The sequence below is a fragment of the Trichosurus vulpecula genome, chromosome 7, assembly GCF_011100635.1.
Source record: "Trichosurus vulpecula isolate mTriVul1 chromosome 7, mTriVul1.pri, whole genome shotgun sequence".
Taxonomy (NCBI): Eukaryota; Metazoa; Chordata; class Mammalia; order Diprotodontia; family Phalangeridae; genus Trichosurus; species Trichosurus vulpecula.
The window spans coordinates 139,842,494-139,866,197 of record NC_050579.1 but is presented as its reverse complement, the minus strand read 5'-3'; the positions used below and the strand labels follow the sequence as shown (position 1 = coordinate 139,866,197).

The window sequence follows — 23,704 nt, the reverse complement described above, 5'->3', positions numbered from 1 at the left end:
TAAGAATTTTGTGACACTGATTATCTTTACTATAGAAAGAAATGGCTGGCACTTCTCTAGTTTGCATCTGAATGGTTATATTTTTTGAAATTTGGTTCAGTGGTGTGGGCCCTTCACCTAGGCTTCCATGCTGTCTTTTTCTTGAAGCCATCACTTCTTTGCATTTATTCAAATGGCTTAGAAATAGAATATTTAAAGAGAATGCTGCAATTCAAAACCTAAGCCTATTCACTTTAATTGAAGTATTTTTTTTCCTATTTAGTAGTCCCCTTATAGCATTTCCCAGTTGTTCTGCCCATGCTCCTGTTCAAAGGCATTACCAGCATTTTTGCTGAATGCAAATAGCAGCACACTTCACCTGTTTTTCTCAATCTGACCCTAATCAACCAATTTTTCCCTTGCAAACTTGCCTTGCAGATGTTTGAGCTTGGAACACTTCCAAGTAACTAGAGCCAAAGCCATGTCAAAAGCAAGGCATTTATATTTCTAAGTAAAGTCTTGATGAAACTGATCCTAATCACAACTCTTAGGGCTTTTTAAATTCAATCATTGTCTCTGTGGAGAAAAAAAATGCAATGATTTTGAACACCCTTCAAGATAAACATTTATAAAATTTTGGGGAATGATTAATTAGTTAAGAAATGAGTAATTAGATAACAAAAATGGAAAGGTGACCGCCTACAAATAACACTCTCTTCTAGTCTTGGCTGCAACATTTACTAATTGTATGATTCTGGACAGGTCACCTTAATGTTACTGAATCTGGGATTACTCATTTATAAAATGTGGATGATGATAATATTTTCAAACCATATCTTACATTATCATCGTGAGGAAAGTTCTTTGTAAACCTTAAGGTACTGATATGGGAATGTGAATTATTGTTTTGCCTTAAAAGCAGAAGTTATAAAGCTCAGATTTTACTATAAATGCAATGGATTTGAAATAATTTTTCATGAGGATGAAATCCATTTGGGATTACAGTAAATTTATTTATTTTTCAAACATTACTGCTGCAAAAATAGCAAAAGGGGCCAACATTCAAAGGGATGAATTATCTCTGGTACCATAGGAACCATCAATTCAGCTTTCAGCAAATTCAGGTGGCTCATATTGTATCTTTGATTGCCATAAAAAATGGATTTCTATAATTTTCAAAGTCCCCCAAAATAGACTTTTAAGTACCATACCATCTACTTCCCAAAGAGGAAAAGGTTTAGGGTAGTACCTTGAGTATGCAAATATCTTTTCTTTTGACTACTGCCTCTCCCCATCTGCCCTACCTTCTGTCAATGACCCCTCCTTTTCTTACCCCCCCAACTTTCTTATGGAGTAAGATTGATTTCTATAACCAACTGATTGTGTATCTTATTCCCTCTTTGAGCCAATTCAAATAAGAGTAAGTGTCAATCAATGCCCACCCACTGCTCTCCTGCCCCCACCATCTTCACCTCCACTGCAATAAGTCTTTCACACCTCATGATGTGAGATGATTTACCAATTCTACCTCTCCCTTCCTTCTGCTCCCAGGGTAATCCTCTTTCTTTCTCCTTAATTTTTATATATCACTCTTTCAAAGTCACCTTATACCCATACCTTCTGTCTATGTATACTCCTTCTAATTGCCCTAATAGTTATATAGTTCTTAAGTGTTATAAGTATCATCTTCCCATGAGGGCTGTAAAACTTTTAGCTTTAATCCCTTATGTTTTCTCTTTCCTTTTTACCTTTTTATGCTTCTCTTGAGTCTTGTATTTGAAAATAAAATTTTTGTTCAATTCTGGTCTTTTCATCAGGAATATCTGAAAGTGGTCTATTTCACTGGATGACCATTTTTTCCTGAAGGATTATATGTTCAGGTGTTCAGGGTAGCTGATTCTTAATTGTAATCCTAGCTCCTTTTCCTTCCATGATGTATTTCAAGCCCTTCCCATCCTTTAATGTAGAAGCTACTAAATCCTGTGTAATCCTGATGATGGCTCCTCAATATTTGAATTGTTTCTTTCTAGCTGCTTATAATATTTTCTCCTTGACCTGAGAATTCTGGGATTTGGCTATAATGTTCTTGGGAGCATTCATTTGGGATCTCTTTCAGCAAGTGATTGGTAGATTCTTTCAATGCCTATTTTACTTTCTGGTTCCAGTATATCAGGGCAGTTTTCTTTGATAATTTCTTGAAGTGTGATGTCATCATCCTTTTTGAATCATAGCTTTCAGGGAGTCAATAATTCTTAAATTATCACTCCTATATCTATTTTCTACATCAGTTGTTTTTCCAGTGAGACATTTTACATTTTCTTCTTTCTTTTTTCTCCTATTTTTTCATGCTTTTGATTTTGTTTGAATGAGTCTTGATGTCTCATGGAGTCATTAGCTTCCACTTGTACAATTCAAACTTTTAAGAAGTTATTTTCTTTAGTTAGCTTTTTTACCTCCTTTTCCATTTAGCCAATTCTACTTTTTAAGGAGTTGTTTACCTCAGTAATTTTCTGTACATATTTTTCCATTTTTTCTGCTTCTTTTATCAAACTGTTGACTCTTTTTTCACAATTCTCTTGCATCACTCATTTCTTTTTTCAGTTTTCTCTTCTCTCTTGCATTTTTTTAATCCTTTTTGAGCACTTCCAGGAGTTCTTTTTTGGATCTGAGATCAATTCACATTTTTCTTTTGGCTTTGCACGTTGACATTTTGACATTGCTGTCCTCTTCTGAGTTTGTGTTTTGATCTTCTCTATAACTTTCTATGATTAGTTTTAGGGGGTGGGGTTGCTCATTTTTTTCAGCCTATTTTAATATTTTTAAAGTTGAGCTCTGCTCCTGGGGTAGAGGGGGCACTGTCCCAAGCTTCTAGTGCCAGGGCCTGTAGGCCCTCATTGCTCACCTAGTGTTGTGCAGGTGCTGTGGGGGGGGGGGGGGAGGCTGATGCTGCGCTGGGGCTGAGAAGTGATGGGGTAGGACTGGCTGCTTGCCCAATGATGCATCAGGGCCCGGGGGGGGGGGGGCGGGCTGGCAACCTGTAAATATCTTTTCAGGAAAATATATTCTGTGTTTCTAAGTGTACAAAGTTTTATGATGGCCACTCTTTTCATACTAAAATAGGAAATGGCTGGCACACTGTCAGAATTACAACTCATATTCATAAATCCTCTAAAAGTGTTACATAATGGCAATATATGTAGCTTGTCATATCACATCATTCTTCCCTGGCCACCACTCCCCATAAATATTGCTTCACTCTTTTAGAATGTTACCTCCATGAAGTCAGGAAGTCTTTCACTTTTGTATTTGTATCTCAAACATTTAGCAGAATTCTTGGCACATACTAAGTGTTTAACAATGTTTTTTATATTCCTGCCTTTATTCAACTAAAAGGGTTCTATAGAACAATTAGATTATCTCCTTTGCCAGTAGAGTTTTTAGACAAAGGGTTTTTATTATGTAGTTGGTGAATATGAGGGTATGATATTTTAAAATCACAGATGACGAAATCAATTCATCTCACTGAAGTACTAAAACATAGTTGATGTCATGAAGACTGAATTAGAACATAGACCACTCCAGTCAGGAGTAAAGAAGAAGTATAGCACCACAGATAGAAGACTGGGTTTAGAATCACTTAACCTCCAGCATTTTGCAATTTTCTCATCTATTAAATAGGATATTGGACATAGTGGCTTCTAAGGCACTTTCCAACTTCACATCTGTACTTGTATGAAATCAAGTCATAGAAATAAAGCCATGAACATTATTTAGTCTGTCAGGCTATGGAATAACCACATTTTAACTTAATTTCAAATGTTTTTGATGAGAAGGGCTTTTATGTAGCAATTGCATGCAATGACAACAATAATTATAGCATAACAAATGATGATTATTTCATATAAGGGTGAATTTGCTTATGAGATATAGTTTCATTCATGTATAATGACAAGATGCATGAGGAATAGTTTGCATTGTCTTATATCCTTTTTATAAACACATGCAAATATATCCTACAAAAGCTAGAACAAAAGGTATCAAATTTAAAATATGCTGCACCTAAAAATTACATTCAACATTAGTATTCACAATTAAGAACCTGTAAGAGGAACCTAGTAAAAGAGCTTCAGTACTGATCTTAAAGTCATGAGATCCTACCTGCTACATCATAATATTATCAAATAGCTTGAATCCTAACTATCTCCCTCCCACCTCCATTATGAACATATTTTTACAGAACATCTATCAAGGTGACAGGTACTATGATGTACACATGTGAAAAGAATTAATGCCCTGAAGAAGCTCATAATCTACTTAAAGAGAGAAAATATATACACAGAATGATAATCAATATATATAGTAGCATGTTCTAAGCGTCAAATGACTCATATACACATTAACAGCTTCAAAAAATTAGAGGAAGGATGATATGCGCTATACAATTATTTCAATAGGAGAGGAGTTCTCGGGGGGGAACAAACACCCCAAGTGTTTTCTACATTTGCCCCCATCAATGTCTCCAATACTTTTTTTTTTATCGAGCATCTATTCAGTTAGGTAAACATTTTAGCACCTACCTCCTATGTAAGAGACACTATGCATGGCATATAGGATAGAAAAACCCAAATAAAACAGTCCTTAGATTTTGGGGAGACTATACTGAATTAATGTAATTGTATTCAATATAATTAGATATTCAAAACCTTCACTGAATCTCCATTAGAAATATGTGTATGTATATATATATATATATATATATACATATATATATATATATATACACATATACACACACACACACATATACAGAGAGATATTGAATATATATGTAGATACATATTTATTTTCTTAATTTTAGTATTAAAGGTGAAAGTTCATCTGTGAATTGAGGGTTTCCCTGAAGGTTTTTTCTCCCTATTTGAAACCCTGACAAATAGTGACAAATAGCACACCTGCTTAACTGGGACAAGTGCCAGTAAAAAAAAAGAAAAAAAATCAGTGGAATTAATTTTCAAGAGCAATAGATAAATGACACAGTTCATTATGAAACTATTTTAAAATGTATTTTATTCATTACTTGTAAGACTTTCAATTGAAAATGTTGAGTTCTACTGTAACTATCTCCTGGACCCAACTCTATTCTCTACTTCCTTTTAGTAACCAAGGCATATAAAGGGAGCACACGTCTATACTGACAAAATGAATAGATGCCTATTTGGACAATCAAATCACATTGGCCTTCTTAATAATCACTGCACATAGCCAAATAATTGCTTCAACATTCATGATTAGTATTGATCATAAAGGTGGCCAGAATGATTGGATTAGCTATGCCTCCATCCAATTCAGTGACTCTTTATAGAAATATTGAATCAAGCCATTAAGATATTCCTTAGCATTCTCAAAGAGTGAATGAACTTTCCTAAGCACCACTGAATAATACACGAGTGCTCAGGATGGCTAGGCTAACTCTAGAATTTTCTTAGCTTTCCTCAGTATATTTTTTGGATTTGTTGTCGCCATTTGTTAAGCAAAATAACAAACCAAATGTTTCTGTGCCTAAAATAGTACGTTAAAATGTTTACTTAGTTAAATTAGAAGGAATTCCAAGTTTATTAGGTAATAAATAAAGCTCTTCATCTATATTATGAATATAGGACCAAAGTTACCAAATGGCAAATAAAAATAAATATTGTTAACAGAAAGCTATTACTTACAATGCCACAAATCACTGCAACTGAAATGAAGAAACTATTTCTTATCGTCAACATTAGAAAAGCCAGGTAAGAACTTTCTAAATGGAAATGCAAAATTAGCAACTGAATTGGATTAAATGTGTCCAGCTCACCTACAGATGAAAAGAAATAGCATATTTTACACATAAAAGGAAATTTACTACATTAATCCCATGGTATTTGAATTCATTGTCCAAAGGAACTAAGCATTTAATTTTTAATTAGATCAAGTTTTACTGGATCATTGTTACATTATCCCTTTTAATGAAGTATCTTATAACTATTAATTAGCTAATTATGTTCTATTTTTTTTTTAAATTTGAGGCATTTAAAAATCTTTTTTCCAAATACTTTATATTAGATTTTTTTGCAGTTACTTGAATTTTACTTCTGAAAATTTTTTTACATATGACCACTTTGTGAATGGAATCTACATATAATTCCTTTCTTCTAGTTCAAACCTTTGAGGCATTAAGGCACAGTTGCCAAAGTATTTTCTAAAGGTTCAAAATTGAGCCATAAATTGTTCTATAGAGTCATACATAGCAAATGAGGTTTAAAGGCGACGAAGATTTTTTTGTATCTCATTTTTTAAAAGGAAAATTTGTCTAAAACAGTAAAATTGTTTATATTACATGAAAGGAAAATCACTGTTGTGATTCAAAATGATATTTGTACCATTAAGTAATTTTGAATGCCTTTACCATATGACTTAAAATACTTGTTATGATTGAAAAGGTAAACTGTGCACACAGACAGAATATTTCAAGAGGATTTTGAGGCTTTGGGGGCATTCACAAACACCCCAAAACGAGATGCAGCAGAATGATGAGGAATAGCGTGGTATCTTGAATGAATTCACTTGGACCATCGCCAAGCAGGGACCCAGAGGTCCCTGCTCCCCAGGGAGACAGAACACTTAGCCACATTAGATATCTGGTCTATATACAATTTAACAGAATAGGGAGCAAGGGGGAGCTATGAAAATGGGAAGGGGAACAGGAGGAGGGAGAGGGAATGCTGTTCAGCAATGTCACCTAGTCCATGTAGATAAGTAAAGGGAACAGGAAAGGGAGAAGGAAGGGGAGCTCTGCTCTGGAATGTCTGGAATGTCAGGGAGTTGGAGGTGCTTTGTGAATGCTTACAGATAAGCACACTGTGGGGGGAGCTTAAATATATAGTCTTCTTGAGTACTTTCTCACTGGTCACATCCTGCATTTTACCCCATACCTCACATCCTGCATCCTGTTTGCTCCATCTGTATCATGATTTTGGCAATTATTTTTATAAAAACTCAATTTATTCAGCTGTTAATTAATGTGGCCCATGCAGATTGTACTTATGGTCATATAACAAGACTGTAAATAATGATATTCTTGAGTAAAGTTAAAAAAAAAAACTTATAAAGACTTTGGAAAGGCCTTCAATATACCTTTCCAGTCTCACAACCCATCTCTCCCTGATATACATCCTCCATTCCAGCCAAACTGAACTGCCTTCTATTCCCCTCTCTGGGAGTGAATATGATTCAAACCATATCTGTACAGGAACTCTCTACAATATACCTGACACATGGATATCCAGTCTCTGGTAAAGACCTCCAGTGGTGTGTGGAACCCACTACTTCCTGAAGAATCCCACTCTACTTCTGGCCCAGCTCTGTTCATAGGAAGTTTGTCCTTACTTGAAGGCTCTGTCTCCTTCCTGGCACCTTACTTACCTGGTTGTACCCTCTGGAGCCATGGAAAACAAATCTAATACATCTTGTACTTGACAGCCTTTCAGGTATTTGAAGGGAGCTGTCTTGTCTCCCTTAAACCTTTTATCCCCTTTGTCTCCAAATCCCCAGTTTCTTCATCTGATCCTCATCTGGCAGCATCTGCAAAACCTTCATCACCCTAGTGGTCCTCCTCTCAATTTATAGCACTTTGTACATCCCTTATGGAACTTGTGCCTTTAATCACATTTATTTCTGTCTATATTTTATTGATCCTACAAGGTCATCAGCTCCTTGGAGGCTTTCTTCCCTACAATGCTTAGAATAACTCTTTGCTTAAAAGCTACTCAGATATTCTCTGCATGCACAGCATTTCTTTCATTCAACAAATATTTTTCAGCACCTACTATGTACAAAGCATGGAGCTAAATGCCCAGGGAAAGGCAAAAATAGAATAAACATGGTACTGAACTTTAGGTTCTTACAAGATAATAGATAGGGTGTAGGGGTGGGACTGGAAAGAAATGTGCACAATTAATTAGAAAGCAAACTAGAGCATGGTAACAAAACAAAAGAGCTAGGAACAAAGTGACTCAAAGTTAGAATAAATGGGAGATTAATTCTTCCTGGTATTGAGTTGAAAGTATGAGATCCATCAGAGAAGGCTACAAGGAAGAGGTTATATTTGATGGGTTGAATTTAGGCAGGCAGAGAGAAGAGGGTGGGGAACTAAAGAAAGTGGTGAAGGGAGATGAGGAAAACATCATTCTAGCCTATGGTGTGAAAAAAGACCTAGGGCATGGATCTGGGATATATATACATTCATATATACATTTTTCTTTCTTTATCTCTCCCTTCCTTCCTTATTTCCTTTCTTCCTTCCTTCCTTCCTTCCTTCCTTCCTTCCTTCCACAAAACCTTAAATCCTGTTCACTCTGAAGCTCATAGGCTGGACCACAATAGGTCCAGCCACAAGATCCACTTAATGGCTGTATTTTGGGCCCTCCAGGCTTAGAGCAAATGTCCATGGTTACTGTTTCTCTTTGGAACCGCAACCCTGAGGGTCTTCCCCTCCCAACTTTTCTTTTTCTTTTCCTAATTAAAGGGGCCATCCCTTGACTCACTTCTGAAATAGGCCTATTCACTGAATGGACTCTACCTCACTGTAAGTGAGCATAGGAAAAGGCCTTAGCCTACAAGGGCCAGGGTCTCCCAATGCATCCTGGATCATCTCCAGTCATCCTGGTAAATACCTGGTCCCTGGATCCAGATGGCTCTGGAGGAGAAAGTGAGGCTGGTGAACTTACACAGCCCTCCCTCACTCAAATCAAAGTCAACTGCAAGTCATGTCATCATTTCCCTGATATCATGGTCCTCTTTGAGAATGAAGGACAAACACAGAAAACATGTTCATATGCACACATAAGTCTGTTTGTGTGTGTGTGTGTGTGTGTGTGCGCGTGTGTATGCGAAGCAGCAGGTGGAGCAAACAGGATGCAGGATATGAGATATGAGAAAAAATGTGTATGTATGTATGTGTATGTGTATGTGCATATATACACATACACATACATACACATATAATATTTTTACATTTAATTTTCAATAGAATTATATTTTATGTTAATATTAATATTGTATTTTATATTGTAATTGTATTATATTATAATATATTGTTTTTAACATATTTATATATATATTCTATATTTTTACATTTAATTTTTGAGTAATACATTTTTTTCAATGGAGTAAAGAGGGATACCTATTTTATGCTAGATATTTTGTCCAAATGTTTACATAAATGCAGTAATGCTATTGACTTTAGGAACAGACTCAAGGGAATTAGATCTTCTCAGAAAAATTTACCATCTATTTTCTATTTAAAAGTTCATTTTATTATTTCAATGAACAAGTTGTATAGGCATTTCAAAACATTTTATGGGCATTAATATATCGTGAACATTTCAATACTGTCTATTTACAGGAATTATTTATGGTAACAAATAAATCTTCACACTGAAAACCAACTCAACAATCAGCTTATTATTATGATTTTTTTAAAACAAATAACAAATGTGCTTAGGGACATTACATACACAATAATACACAATATGTCCATATATAATATATAACACAAGGTGGTACTATTATTGTCAACTAGAATTAGAATATGTAAATTATATACTTATATGTAAATAACATTTAACATATTCATATACAGCACATAATTATTAATACTGATCACATGTGGGGGCGGAGCAAACATGGCAGCTGGAAAGTAGGGACTTGCTTGAATTCTCCCCCAGATCCCTCCAAAAACCTGTAAAAAATGGCTCTGAACCAATTCTAGAGGTGCAGAACCCACGAAGTAGCAGAAGGAGCAGGGCTCCAGCCCAGGAAAGCCTGGATGGTGGCTGGGAAGGGTCTATCGCATGGAGCTGGGAGCAGAATGGAGCACAGCCCAGCGTGGGCCACGCCAGGACCAACCAGACTGGGAGCCAGGTGGAACAGGTGGTAGGTCCCTGAATCATTGAGCTGTGGCAGTTACCAGACCTCTCAGCCCACAAATGCCAAAGACAACAGAGCAGGTTAGTGGAAAAACTGCAGGATCAAAGTGAAAGGAGTGTGCAGTTGGCCCCAGCCCCAGGGGCAGCCTAGGTGGTACAGCTCTGAGGCTATTTCCAGAACTACAGCTGCAGTTGCTTCTGGCCCCAGACCCACTTGGTATGAGGAATTAAGCAGTGGATCAGAGCAGGAGTGCAGAGCCTGCTTGAATCTGAGTTACGGTCCCAGGTTGGCAGTTCTTGGGGGAGGAGGAGCACTGCTGTGGCAGAGATTGCTGTGTAGAAGTAGCCCTGCAAACAGCAGTGCAGCCCCTAAGGATTGGGACAAAGTACTCTATGCTCCACAAGCAATCATACCCTGACAAAAAGCTCAAGGGTCAAGTATTTGACAGGGAACATGAACAGGCAGCAAAAACAGACTCAGATTTTAGAATCTTTTTTTGGTGACAAAGAAGATCAAAACATACAGCCAAAAGAAGTAAACAAAGTCAAAGAGCCTACAACAAAAGCCTACAAGAAAAATATAAATTGGTCTCAAGCCATGGAAGACCTCAAAAAGGATTTGGAAAAGCAAGTAAGAGAAGTAGAGGAAAATTGGGAAGAGAAATGAGAGGGATGCAAGAAAATCATGAAAAACAAGTCAACAACTTGCTAAAGGAGACCCAAAAAAAAAATACAGAAGAAAATAACACCTTAAAAAATAGACTAACTCAAATGGCAAAAGAGCTCCAAAAAGCCAATGAGGAGAAGAATGTCTTGAAAGGCAGAATTAGCCAAATGGAAAAGGAGGTCCAAAAGACCATTGAAGAAAATGCCACCTTAAAAATTAGATTGGAGCAAGTGGAAGCTAGCGACTTTATGAGAAATCAAGATATTATAAAACAGAACCAGAGGAATGAAAAAATGGAAGACAATGTGAAATATCTCATTGGAAAAACCACTGACCTGGAAAATAGATCCAGGAGAGATAATTTAAAAATTATTGGACTACCTGAAAGCTATGATCAAAAAAAAGAGCCTAGATATCATCTTCAAGAAATTATCAAGGAAATATAGATATTCTAGAACCAAAGGGTAAAATAGAAATTGAAATAATCCAATGATTGCCTCCCAAAAAAGATCCAATAAAGAAAACTCCTAGGAATATTGTCGCCAAATTCCAGAGCTCTCAGGTCAAGGACAAAATACTGCAAGCAGCCAGAAAGAAACAATTTGAGTATTGTGGAAACACAATCAGGATAACACGGGATCTTACAACTTCTACATTAAGGGATCAAAGGACTTGGAATATGATATTCCAGAAGCCAAAGGAGTTAGGATTAAAATTAAGAATCACCTACCCAGCAAAACTGAGTAAAATGCTCCAAGGCAAAATATGGATTTTCAATAAAATAGAGGACTTTCATACTTTCTCAGTGAAAAGATCAGACCTGAATAGAAAATTTGACTTTCGAAGACAAGAATCAAGAGAAGTATGAAAAGGTAGACAAGAAAGAGAAATCACAAGGGACTTACTAAAGTGGAACTGTTTTGCTTACATTCCTACGTGGAAAGATGATGTGTGTAATTCATGAGACCTTTCTCAGTATTAGGGTATCTGAAGGGAATATACATATACACAGGCAGAGGGCACAGGGTGAGTTGAATATGAAGGGATGATATCTAGGTAAAATATATATTTTTTTAATGTTCCCTTTCCCATTCTTTTTTTTTTAATTTAAATTTATTTATTTAACATTTGGTTTTCAGCATTGATTTTCACAACAGTTTGAATTACAAATTTTCTCCCCATTTCTCCCCTCCCCCCCACTCCAAGATGGCATATATTGGGATGATATCTAAAAAAATAAAATCGAATTAAAGGATGAGAGAGGAATATATTGAGAGCAGGAGAAAGGGAGAGACAGAACGAGGTAAATTATCTCACATAAAAGTGGCAAGGAAAAGCAGTTCATTGGAAGGGAAGAGGGGGCAGGTGAGGGGGAATGAGTGAATCTTGTTCTCTTCAGATTTGATTTGAGGAGGGAATAATATACACACTCAATTGGGTATCTTACCCCACATGAAAATAGGGGGAAGGAGATAAGAAAGGGGGGATGATAGAAAAGAGGGCAGATGGGGGAAGAAGTAATCAAAAACAAACACCTTTGAAAAGGGACAGGGTCAAGGGAGAAAATTCAATAAAGGGGGACAGGATACTATAGAGGGAAATATAGTTAGTCTTTCACAACACGACTATTTATGGGAGTGTTTTGCATAATGATACATGTGTGGCCAATGTTAAATTGCTTGCCTTCTTAGGAAGAGTGAGTAGGGAGGGAAGAGGGGAGAGCATTTGGAACTCAAAGTTTTAAAAGCAGATGCTCAAAAAACATTTCTTTTTACATGCAACTGGGAAAAAAGATACACAGGCAATGGAGCATAAAAATCTATCTTGCCCTACAAGACAGTAAAGGGAAAAGGGATGGGGCAGGCTGAGTGGGGTGACAGAAGGGAGGGCTGACCAGGGAGCGGGGCAATCAGAATATATGCCATCTTGGAGTGGTGGTGAGGGTAGAAATGGAGAGAAAATTTGTAACTCAATATCTTGTGGAAATCAATGCTGAAAACTAAAAAATATTAAATAATAAAGTATGGAATTCAAAAAGAAAAAAAATAATGATCATATGTTATATTATAATTGGATTATCATTAATAGTACCACCTCATATTTATATTATACATTATACAAACATACATAGATATATCCATGTATTATTGCATATTTAATATCCCTAAGTATATTTGTCCCCAAAGCCCCTCTTCTCCTTTCTCTACACTTTCTCTCAATGATCTCATCAACTCCAATGGTTTCAATTATCATTTCTATGTAGATAATGACCAAATCTACATATACAGCACACTACTCCCTCCTGGGCTCTAGCTACCTGCAAACATTTCTATGTGGACACATAGTCATTTGAAACTCAATCTGTGCACAATAAATTCATTAACTTCTCACCAAAGCTACACACCTGCTTCCTAACTTATTGCTTCCAGTCTCTCAGATTGGCAACCTCAGACTCACTTTGACTTCTTCCCTTGCCTCCACCCTTATATCCAGTGTATTGCTAAGTCTTATGTGTGGTACAAAGGAAGGAGTTCTGACTTGGAATCAGAAAACTTAGGTTCAAATATCAGCTTTGCCACTTGTTAGCTGGGTGACCTTAAGTAAATCACTTCACCTCTCTGGGCACCAGCTCTGTCATCTGTAAGAAAAGGAAATTGAACTACATGATATCTAAGGTCCCTTGCAGCTCCAAATCTATGAACATCTCTTGAATCTGCCTTCACACAGCAAGTATCCTGGTTCCAGTTTTCACCACCTCTTGACTTAAGCATCACAATTGCCTCCTGATTAGTCTGCCTGATTCTAGTCTCTCTTCTTACTAATCCGTCCTCCAAAGAGCTATCAAAATAATCTTAAAGCAGAGATGAGGCCAGGACATTTCCCTTATTCATTTCAGTGATTTTGTACTGACTTTAGGATAAAATTTTAAAATCCCTAAGATGGCATTTTAAACTGGTCAGTCTTATTCAAGCCTACATCTACAGACTTATTTTGTGTTACTGTCTCCTCCTTCTAATGCTCCTCCACCCCCAAACCCCCACCACACACGCGCGCGCGCGCGCACACACACACACACACACACACACACACACACACACTGAACATTACAGACAAACTGGCCTACCTGTTTTTAGTACATGGCATTCTTTCTCCCCTCCTCTATCTCCTTTTTTGTGAGAGAAATGATTAGTTCTCTTTTATATTAATAACCATTTACTATTGGGGAGATGCAGGATTTTTTCCCTTCCCTTCCTATTTCATCATTCTCTACTAGGTCAAATCAGCTCCTGAAAAATAGGGTTGATTGGATGATTGGATTAACTTTCTCCTCAATCTTGTTCAGACCCCACCCAAGTGGGGATTGTGCTCTACTCAGGCTTGGGGAGGGGTAGATCATTTGTCTAGATTATATCATTTTCACTCTCAGACTACTCCCAGACTGGTGGTGGCCTGAGAATAAAAGTGATATAATCAAAGTCATGTCCCCCAGTCCCTCACTAGATTAGGTCTACCTCTCATTATAATATTCATTCTTCTCATTAATCGTTAACCAATCAGAGTTGATTTCTGACTGTTGGGAACAGCCATTCTTCCAAGGGCATATAAGCATCAAGAAGCTGCCATGATCCATCTTTGGTTTAAGAGAGATAGCCAAATGAACAATCTTTTTATTAACTATTCATTAGCCATAATTAATAAAATCTTTAATTACCTAGAAATTATGTCTCTCGAACATTTTATACATCATACCTGAACACTCTATATCCTCACTTCTATGTCTCAGAATGGGGAATGAGTAATAAGATAAGAAAAGTGGGAAGACAGAAGCCTGGATGTAACACTGCCTTGTCCTAGCTGCAACATTGGCTAGTTGTATGAACCTCATAAAGGGGGCCTTTCACAGTCTCACCACCTGTTAGGGTTCTCCCTTATATGAAACTACTCTGTTATTTTCTATGTACACGTTATGATCTCCATTAGAATTTAAGTTCCTAGGGGCAGCTAGGTGACACAATGAGCAGAGCACCAGCCCTAGAGTCAAGAGTACCTGAGAACAAATCCATCCTCAGACACTTGACACACTTACTTGCTGTGTGACCTTGGACAAGTCACTTAACCCTAATTGCCCTGCCTACCCCCCTCCAAAAAAAAATTTAAAAAAAGAATTTATAAGCTCCTAGAGGAGAGAAATGATTTTGTTTTTATTTTCATTTTTTTTCTTTCCCCAGATCCTAGTGTGGTACTTTGCATATAGCAAATCCTTAATTGAATTGAATTTTTGAATAATCTTTCATGCATGCATCTTATTTAAATAGTACATTTTAAGCTTCATGAGGACAGATTCTGTTTTAGCTAATGTTTCTGTTTCTCAAAGTTCCTAAACATGGAATCATGTGTGCAGTAGGTACTTAATAAATGTTTCTTTAATTTAGTTAAAACAGCATCAGTAGAACAGAATTAAGGAATTAAGGAAACTGTACAAGTCTTATTCATTCCATTTTACAAATGAGCAAACTGAGGTTTAGAATGGTTAGAGAGCTTGCCCATGGTCATATATCAGCAACTGGGATTTGATCCAAGGAATCCTGCTTCCTGGTTCAGACTTCCTTACACTAAGCAGCATAGTCATCAGATATATCATTCCTCCACTTAGATAAACCCAGGTAATCATTATGATAAAAAGGTATGATGAAGAAGATCCTTAGATTTGTTATAATCACTGTTGCCATACGTGTCACTACCACGTTAAGTCATTATTTACAAAATAAGTTCTGTTCTAATTTCTGAAATGCACCTAATATTTGATCTGATTTATTAGTTTAACACAGGCCTCAAACTCCATGATTTCAAATTGTTTGTTCATGTTATTTCACTTGATAATTTCAGTAACACATCTGTTAAATGTCACTATGAGCATGAGGGAGCCAAATGTCTGAAGCTGAAGCTAGGGTACTTGCAGCTGCCATCCTCCTGTCTCTACTCTTGCCGAAAAAGTTTTTTAATAAAGGCTAAAACCAATGAGGAGAGAATGAACAAGAAAACTGAGATTTGTAGGGGAAAGAGAGCTTCGGTTTTTGAAATATATAATCATGGCCCAAAGTCTCCTCTACCATGCCTTGCTGGGTTATTTCAAAGGCCTTTGCTTTCACATTGTTGCTTCAGGTTTTGAGTAGGACCAATCAATCAGTATTCAATTCAGCAAAACTATTACTTGTCTACTAATTCTTCAAAAGATGGATATAATCTAGAGACTCCCCAGTCTCTTCCCTGAGTTCCGTCCCATCTCCCTATTGGCCACATCCTATCTCTCTGTCCTACCTGTATACTGGACTCAATAAGTCAACTCCAAAAGTGAACTAATCATCTGCACCTCCTACCCCCAAACTGACCTTCCATACTTCTACCAATGACACCATCTCCCTCCTAATCCTCAGATTCCCTCTCATTACAATCAATATATTAACAGCTATTCAAAAGCTAATATTACAAGGATATACTAAACATTTTCAGGGGTTCTTAACCTTTTTGCTTCTCATGACAGATAAATGATACAGTGGGTGGGGTGTTGAACCTGGAATTGGTAAGACCTAGTTAAAATTCAGCCTCAGACACTAATTATGTGACCCTGGGCAAGTCACTTAACCTGTCAGCTTCAGTTTCCTCATCTATAAAAAGGGGATAATAATAGCACCAAGCTTCCAGGACAGTTGAAAAGATAAAATAATAGATGTAAAGTGATTTGCAAACCTTTAAATGGTATGTAAATGATTAATTGTATTAATTATTATATATTATATCATATACTTGTATATTATATATAAAATACTATTTACTCTTTCATACATATATATATGTATGTGTGTATATGTGTATGTATATAGATATATAAGTATATGTATAAATAGTTATGACAGCAACAATTATCATGGACACCCCTGATAGTCCAATCTGGTGAAGACTATGGATCCCTTCTTATAATAATGTTTGTTGTCTACAACCAGATTTGAAGGCGATGTTCCATTTTAGTTAGGTATTAGCAAAAATAAAGGTGTGATTTTTTTCCCATTCAAATTCATGAACTTCTGAAATCTATCCATAGTTCTCTTGTTTGTCTGTAGACATCAGATTAACAATTGCTGGTATAGACACATGTACCATTTAATGAATGCATAATGACTGAGTAGGGACCCCCCCCCCCCCAAATGTGGTAGATAAAAAGCAAATCACAATTGAGATTTCTAAAGCAAAATTGCATGTGTCTTACCTGAAAAGTTTTTGTAATCCACTAGATCAAACATGACAACAGCCACAGCTGACCAGGTAATGATTAGGGCAATAACCAGAAGCCATGCAGCTGGAGAGCTGAACGTCGTGACGATATCTTCTGTCACTGATCTTTTCAGCATTTTCCCAGATGTCCTGGGCACAGATCCATTTTTGCCATCTATCACAGTGGTGGTTGTAGATGTGTGACCTATAGAAACATTAAACCATAACAGAAGACAATTTAGAAATCTTTAGGCTATCCATTTTAAAGATGACAAAGGGTATAGAAGTTACATTCGCTGTTTAGAACATGCTAAACTACATTCCATTTTCAGGACTAAGAAATCATGGGCAGAGGCAAAATGAAAACTATAATATTATTTTCTAGTTTCCCCTTCAGATTTCTTAATTTCTGTTAACAGCCTCATGATTTTCCCAATCATCTAATACTCATAAACCTTTTTATAATCTTTGATTTCTTTGCTCCCTATCAGTTGCCTGATTCTTTGTAATGTTATTCCCATCTCTGCCCCTTCTTTCTATTTCTGATTCCACCATGCATGCTGCTTCAAGTCAATACACAGTATCAGGCCACGTTCCCATGGAGGGCAACTGAGTGACACAGTGATAAGCACATGGAGCCTGGAGTCAGGAAGTCATGATCCAAATCTGACCTCAGACACTTATTAGCTGTGCGACCCAGGATAAGTCATGTAACCCTGTTTGCCTCAGTTTCATCTGTTACAAATGAGCTGGAAAAAAAAACGACAAAGCACTCTAGTATCTTTGTCAAGAAAACCCCAAATGGGCTCACAAAGATTTGGACACAACTGAAATAAACTCACTTTGAATGTTTTGTACTAAAAGTTGTTGGGTTTTTTTTTAAGTAGAGTTTGAATTCATTTGCACATCTTCTTTAAAAAAGGAGAATCATGTACACCAACATGCTAGAGTAGTGGTTGGAATTAGGGCAGATGTTTAATGACTATTTTATTTCTTTAAGTTTACTTTTTCAGTTAATAAGCATTTTTGGTATTTATTTTCTCTCCCTAACCACTACCTTCACCCCTGCTGCTGAGGGAATGAAAATTAAAACAAGGCAAAACAAAACAAAACAAAATACTTCTTATAGTAAATATGTATAGTCAAGCAATTCAAAATGTCTCATTGGCATATTAAGTTCATAACCTCTTTGAAAAGAGGTGGACGACATCATCATCAGTCCTCTGGACTTCCGGCTAGTCATTGCACTGATAAGAGTTCTTAAACCTTGCACATTTGTTCACTTTTACAATATAGTTGTTACTGTGTAAATTATTTTCCTGTTTCTGCTCACTTTACTTCTCATCAGTTCACTCAAATTTTCCCAGTTTTTTTTTAAACCGTCCCTTTTGTCATCTCTTATACACAATAGCATTGTATTACATTTCTAGATTATAATTTCTTTTGGCATTATTTGTCGATTTGATCCTAGGAAAGGAGCAGAGCAGAATCTTTCAGATTCTGAATCGCAGAGCAGAATCTCAGAAAATGAAAGAGTAGTTAGGAGCAGGCTCATAAAAGCCCTGGGGATCAAAATTAAAGCTGATCTGCCATCTTAGAGGTTGAAAGCTATTTACTGCCACTAGCCTGGTACAAGCCCTTATCACCTCACACCTGGTCTACTGCCATATCTCCCACAAATTTCTCCCTCCTCCAGTCCATCCTTCACTCAGCTTTAAAAGTGACCTTCCACAAGTGCAGGATGAACAATTACCCCCTACTCAATAAACCCCAATGTCTCCCTATCACCTCTAGGATCAAATATAACATCTTAAGTACAACAAAGTTCTTCATAACCTATCCTCACCTTTTCCCACGACCTTTACGGTCTTCATATACCTTACACACATGTATGTATTCTGTAATACAGACACTGACCTCTTTGCTCTTCTTCCCACAAGAAATCTCATCTCTTGACTCTGGGCCTTTAAGCTGGCTATCCACAATACATGGAATGCTCTCCCTCCTCATCTCTGCTGCTTGGCTTCCCTGGCTTCCTTCAAGTCCCAGCTAAGATCCTACCTTCTACAGGAAGGCTTTCCTGATGCCCATTAATTCTAGTGCTTTGCCTTTGTTGATTATTTCTGATTTATCTTCTATATAGCATGTTTCTACTTAGCTGTTTGCATATTGTCTCTCCATTGGACTATGAGCTCCTTAAAAGCAAAGGTTGTATTTTACCTTTCTTTGAATCCCCAGTGCTTAGAAAAATGTCTGGAACGGAGTAGGTGCTTAATAAATATTTACTCACTCACACACACACACACACACACACACACACACACGTGCATATTTGTGCCTCTTTTACAAAACAGTTAATTTTCTTTTCATTTTTTGCATTGCTCTCATTCTTTTTCTCAATTTTTCCTGTATTATTTGATTTTTAAAATAATTTTTTGCTCTTTTAAAAAAATCTCTTTGTTTAGCTCTTCTAGTAATTCATGTCCAACTCTTGTCCAATCCTCGTTTTCTTTGAAGTTTTGCTTGTAGATCTTTTCAAATCATTTCCTTCCTCTAACTTTGTATCTTCAGCTTCCCTGCCACCATAAAAGCTTTTTATGGTCATGTTCCCATTTTTTGCTATTGGCTTATTTTTCTACCCTATTTCTTGACTTTGGGCTTTATATTAGAATTGGACTGCTTACCTAAAGGTGACAGTCGAGGGTGAGGAATGGCTAGCCTGAGCTTCTGTAGCTTGCTCTGAGGGCCTTGATCTGGGTAGGTTTTAGTGCTCCCAAGGTGGTGTGATTGAGGGAAAAGTCTGGTCATTGCCCTCCTGCTCTACACTTTATCCTTTACCCAGGTAGGGCCCCTGCTCCCTCGCGATTGTTACTGCTCCTCTCCTCCCTATAGTTGCAACCTGGAACTGGTAATTGGAACTGGGTAACAGTTTACAGAGTTGTATATTAGGTTGGGATAATATTTTGGTAGAATTAACTGTTCATGAGTTCATTAAAAAACCCAATTAAATTTTTAATGATATTCTAAAAGTTCTGTTGAATGTTAGAATAAAATGTAATATTGTGCATCATCAGGTATTAATTTGTTATCAAATCACTATCACCTTTTGTACTTTAAAGATCACATCTTACAACTAAAAGTGAATAGTTTCAATATTGTTTACTGTATTCATTTCTATTATAACATCCTTATTTTATTGGTCTGAGTAATATATTATAGGGACCTATGTTACAGTCACATTTGAGAGGAAATAGAATTTTATTTTAGAAAATACCAAGACCATGACCAAAGCTAAAAGATGAAAAATAAGCATAGTTCCAAAGTGACTCAATGTTATATAATATCATTAGGATGCAGACAATCAAAATTAATGGCCAGTTGTAGTAGGAAAAAGATATTTATGTTGGCTGTGTCAGCTGTCTGGTAATGTAGAGGGGGGACTGGGCATGCAGAATGGAACAGAGATAGTAGAAATAGATAACATAGTTATAAAGAACACCAAAGGACTCTAAAGCCAAAGGATAAACCAGGAATGGGTCCCAAGGATAAATTACACCAAAGGAATGAAGAGAGCAGCCAGGAATATGAACTAGATGAGATATAAACTAAGAGAAGATCAAACACCAGAAAAACAAGGTCATAGGTGTGTGCAAAGTTCAAGGAGACTCATGGAAATCAGGTTATGTTCCAAGGCTTTCTTGGTAAATATGAGATGAAAATTTCCCAAGGGTGCATTGATTAGGTACCAATGTCAATCATCAAATCAATGATGCAGAGGTAGTTAACGCAATTTATTATGCTTAGATTGCACTAGATATAAAAACAGCGAGTCACAAGCATCAGTTTCAGCAAGAATTGGTACAATGAAATTTTACAGAAAGTAAAAGGGCAAGGTAAGAGTTTACTCATCAGGAAATAAAAAACAAAAGAGGAAGATAAATATTTCTACATAGGGAAGGTCAGGGGACTAGCTGGTCAAAACTGGAGCTGAAGTTTATGTCCCAAGCTTGATTTTGCAGACTTTAGCTGTATGTGTATCCTGTGAGCTTCTGGCAAACAATGTCAAGAAAGCTCAAGACAGAGTCAAGGACAGAGTTTTTCTTAGCACAGTGGTGGCAAGAAGACTGAGCTAGAAATTTTCTTGTTACAACAATAAGTTGGAGCATACCAGTCCTAACTACTGAAATCTTTGAAGAGCCCATTTTGCTGAGACTTTGGAACACAATGTTTAGAGATGCAACTGCAGCATAAGAAATGAAATGTGTTAGTGTTGGAAAGTTGAATCCTGATTGATTACCAAGGCAAGGAAAACAACAACAAGATAATGATTTAAATATGTCTGCATGTGTATCTGTATCTCTATATCTAACTATCTATATTTGTGCATACACACACACAGATATGATGAGAAAATGGGAGATGGTGCAGGAGAATCCCAAGTTTGGGAAGATGAAGACAGCAATGTGTGCTAAACAACAAACAATGACATCAAATTACTGAAGGAATGGGATGAAGATATGGAAATGGAAAAGGGAATACCAATATAGGAGACTATAGCCAAAACTCTGGGCAGTATCGAGAAATATATTTTTTTTAAAAAAGTGAAGGCAGAGATTGAAAAACTTAAGGATATGTATCATAAAGATTAAGGGCATTAAACATAGGAAGTAAATTGAAGGCCAAGAGAAATAAAGAAAAATCTAAAACTACTAAGTATTGTTCTGGAGCCAAACTGGTGGAGTGGTCAAGTGACACATTGACTAATTTCAATTCAATTTAATTTTTTTTCCAATTTCATGGGGCACCATAATATGAAACAGAAGGAAAGACAAAACTTATCAAAATAGGTATGAAATAGAGAGACAGGAAATGTAAGATAGTCAGGAGTGAACTGGCTGTGTAATTTGAAGGGAAGGAAAATGATGAAAAGACCAGGTTCAGGTTCTGCAGGATAATATATATATCAACACACACACACACACACACACACACACACACACACACACACACACACACACACATGGAGTAGCATGGCCAGAAGACAGACAGATAGATAGATAGATAGATAGATAGATAGATAGATAGATAGATAGATAGATAGATGGAGTGGCGTGGCCAGAATCTGACTGTAGGAAGGCAACATGATTGAAGATGGACAAAAGATACTACCACCGGCATTGAAGAAAGTGGAGAAATGTAACTGAAAATAAGGAGAGAAAGAAAATTAATACCTCGCCAGCATTCTTGGGCCCTTTGCAAATTCAGGTTGTCTGATAACAACAGGATTTTCACTGATGCCCAGAATTCTCTCTTGTTCATTGCTTGTTGATTTCCTAACACCCTTCCAATTTCATTTGATTTTTATATAGTTTCAGTCAAAAGGTGTTTTGTTCTTGTATTCTCCTAGTTATTTCTTCCAGCAGCTTGACCTAAAATCGTACTCTCTCTTATTAATCTTCAGTCTGTACTAGTTCCTTCCTCAATGCCTGTGAGTATGCCAGGGTCTACTCATCCTTAAAAATCCTCATTTGACCCTACCTATTTCTCAACTTTCATTCTATATCTAATTTTCTTTCTTTCATAGCATAAATCATAGGGAAAAAAAGCTTTCTACACTCTTTGCTTCTATTTCCTATCCTCCTACTCATTTTTCAACCTTTCAGTTTAGTTTGTGACCTTATCAACTCAAATTCAGACTGTTTTCTTTGAAGATTCCAATGATCTTTTAAATGCCAACTCCAATGACCTTTTCTTAAGTCTCATCCTTTCCACCCTCTCTATTGTATTTGACCCTACCGACCACATTCTCTTCCCCGGGCTTTTGTGAAAGTTCTCTCTCTTGATTTTCCTACTTCCATTTCCTCCACAGTTGTCAAATTGATATTCCTGAATCACATCTATGTTGCTCAGGAACCTTCAATGACTCCCTACTGTCTCCAAGATAAATACAAACTACATTGCTATTTGAAAGTCTTCCCAATCTGGCACTGCCCTACATTTCTAAGCCTACCATAGTAGGCTTATAATTATTCAGACACAATTACCTTTCATGTGCTTGATAGTCCAAACAAGTGGTTTTACTTGTTGTTCCTCATATACTCTATCTCTCATATATCCTGGACAGCTTGTGCTCTAATCCTGGAATGTACTTACTACTGACCCCTGCCTCTTAGGATCTTTAGCTTTCTTCAAACACCAATTCAAGCATCACTTTATACATGCGATTTGTCCAAATACACACAATTGCTAGTGCTCTCCACTTTCTTTATATATGTTTGCTACGATGTATATAGGTCACTCCTCCCCAATAAAATAGAAGTTGCTGGAGGGCAGTAACTGTTTTATATTTGTCTCTGTATCCCCTCAATGTTTCTCACAGTGCCTGGCAAGTATTTGATCCTTAAATGCCCACTTACAGAATGATATGTAAAGGTATATGTATGAATGATGGTATGAAAGCCTGTCACAACGCACTGTAGTTCAAATCTTGAATAAAACCTGAGCTTACAAGTAAATATACCAAATTCTAAAGTACATGTGATTTTTTTCCAGTTAAGATAATATCAAGATTTCCTCTTCTTAGAAGAGTGTTTAAATCAAATATTTCATTATATGAACAGGAATCTTCTAAGGAATGATACCATAAGGATCAACCATATCTGTAAAAAATGCATTCAATGTTCTTATGTTTTGTTTACTTGCATTAGAAACATTGATAACATGGTTCAAAATGAACTGAATTCATATTGGCATTCTGAATAAATGAGGCACTACCTGCTCAACATGTTGCAAATTTCCTCCTAGAAAGTAATTCATGTTTTGTGGAATA

General features: G+C 36.6%; 1 protein-coding gene across 1 annotated transcript in view; it reads right to left on the bottom strand.

Annotated features, from left to right (window-relative positions):
• The window catches only part of TRDN (triadin), a gene marked incomplete in the record, with an annotated part of 469,162 nt that overhangs the window by 377,647 nt on the left and 67,811 nt on the right, over positions 1-23,704 (bottom strand). Inside the window, 1 exon segment of the mRNA XM_036767544.1 lies at positions 16,871-17,080. Within this exon segment, the coding sequence (XP_036623439.1) occupies positions 16,871-17,080 (210 nt within the window).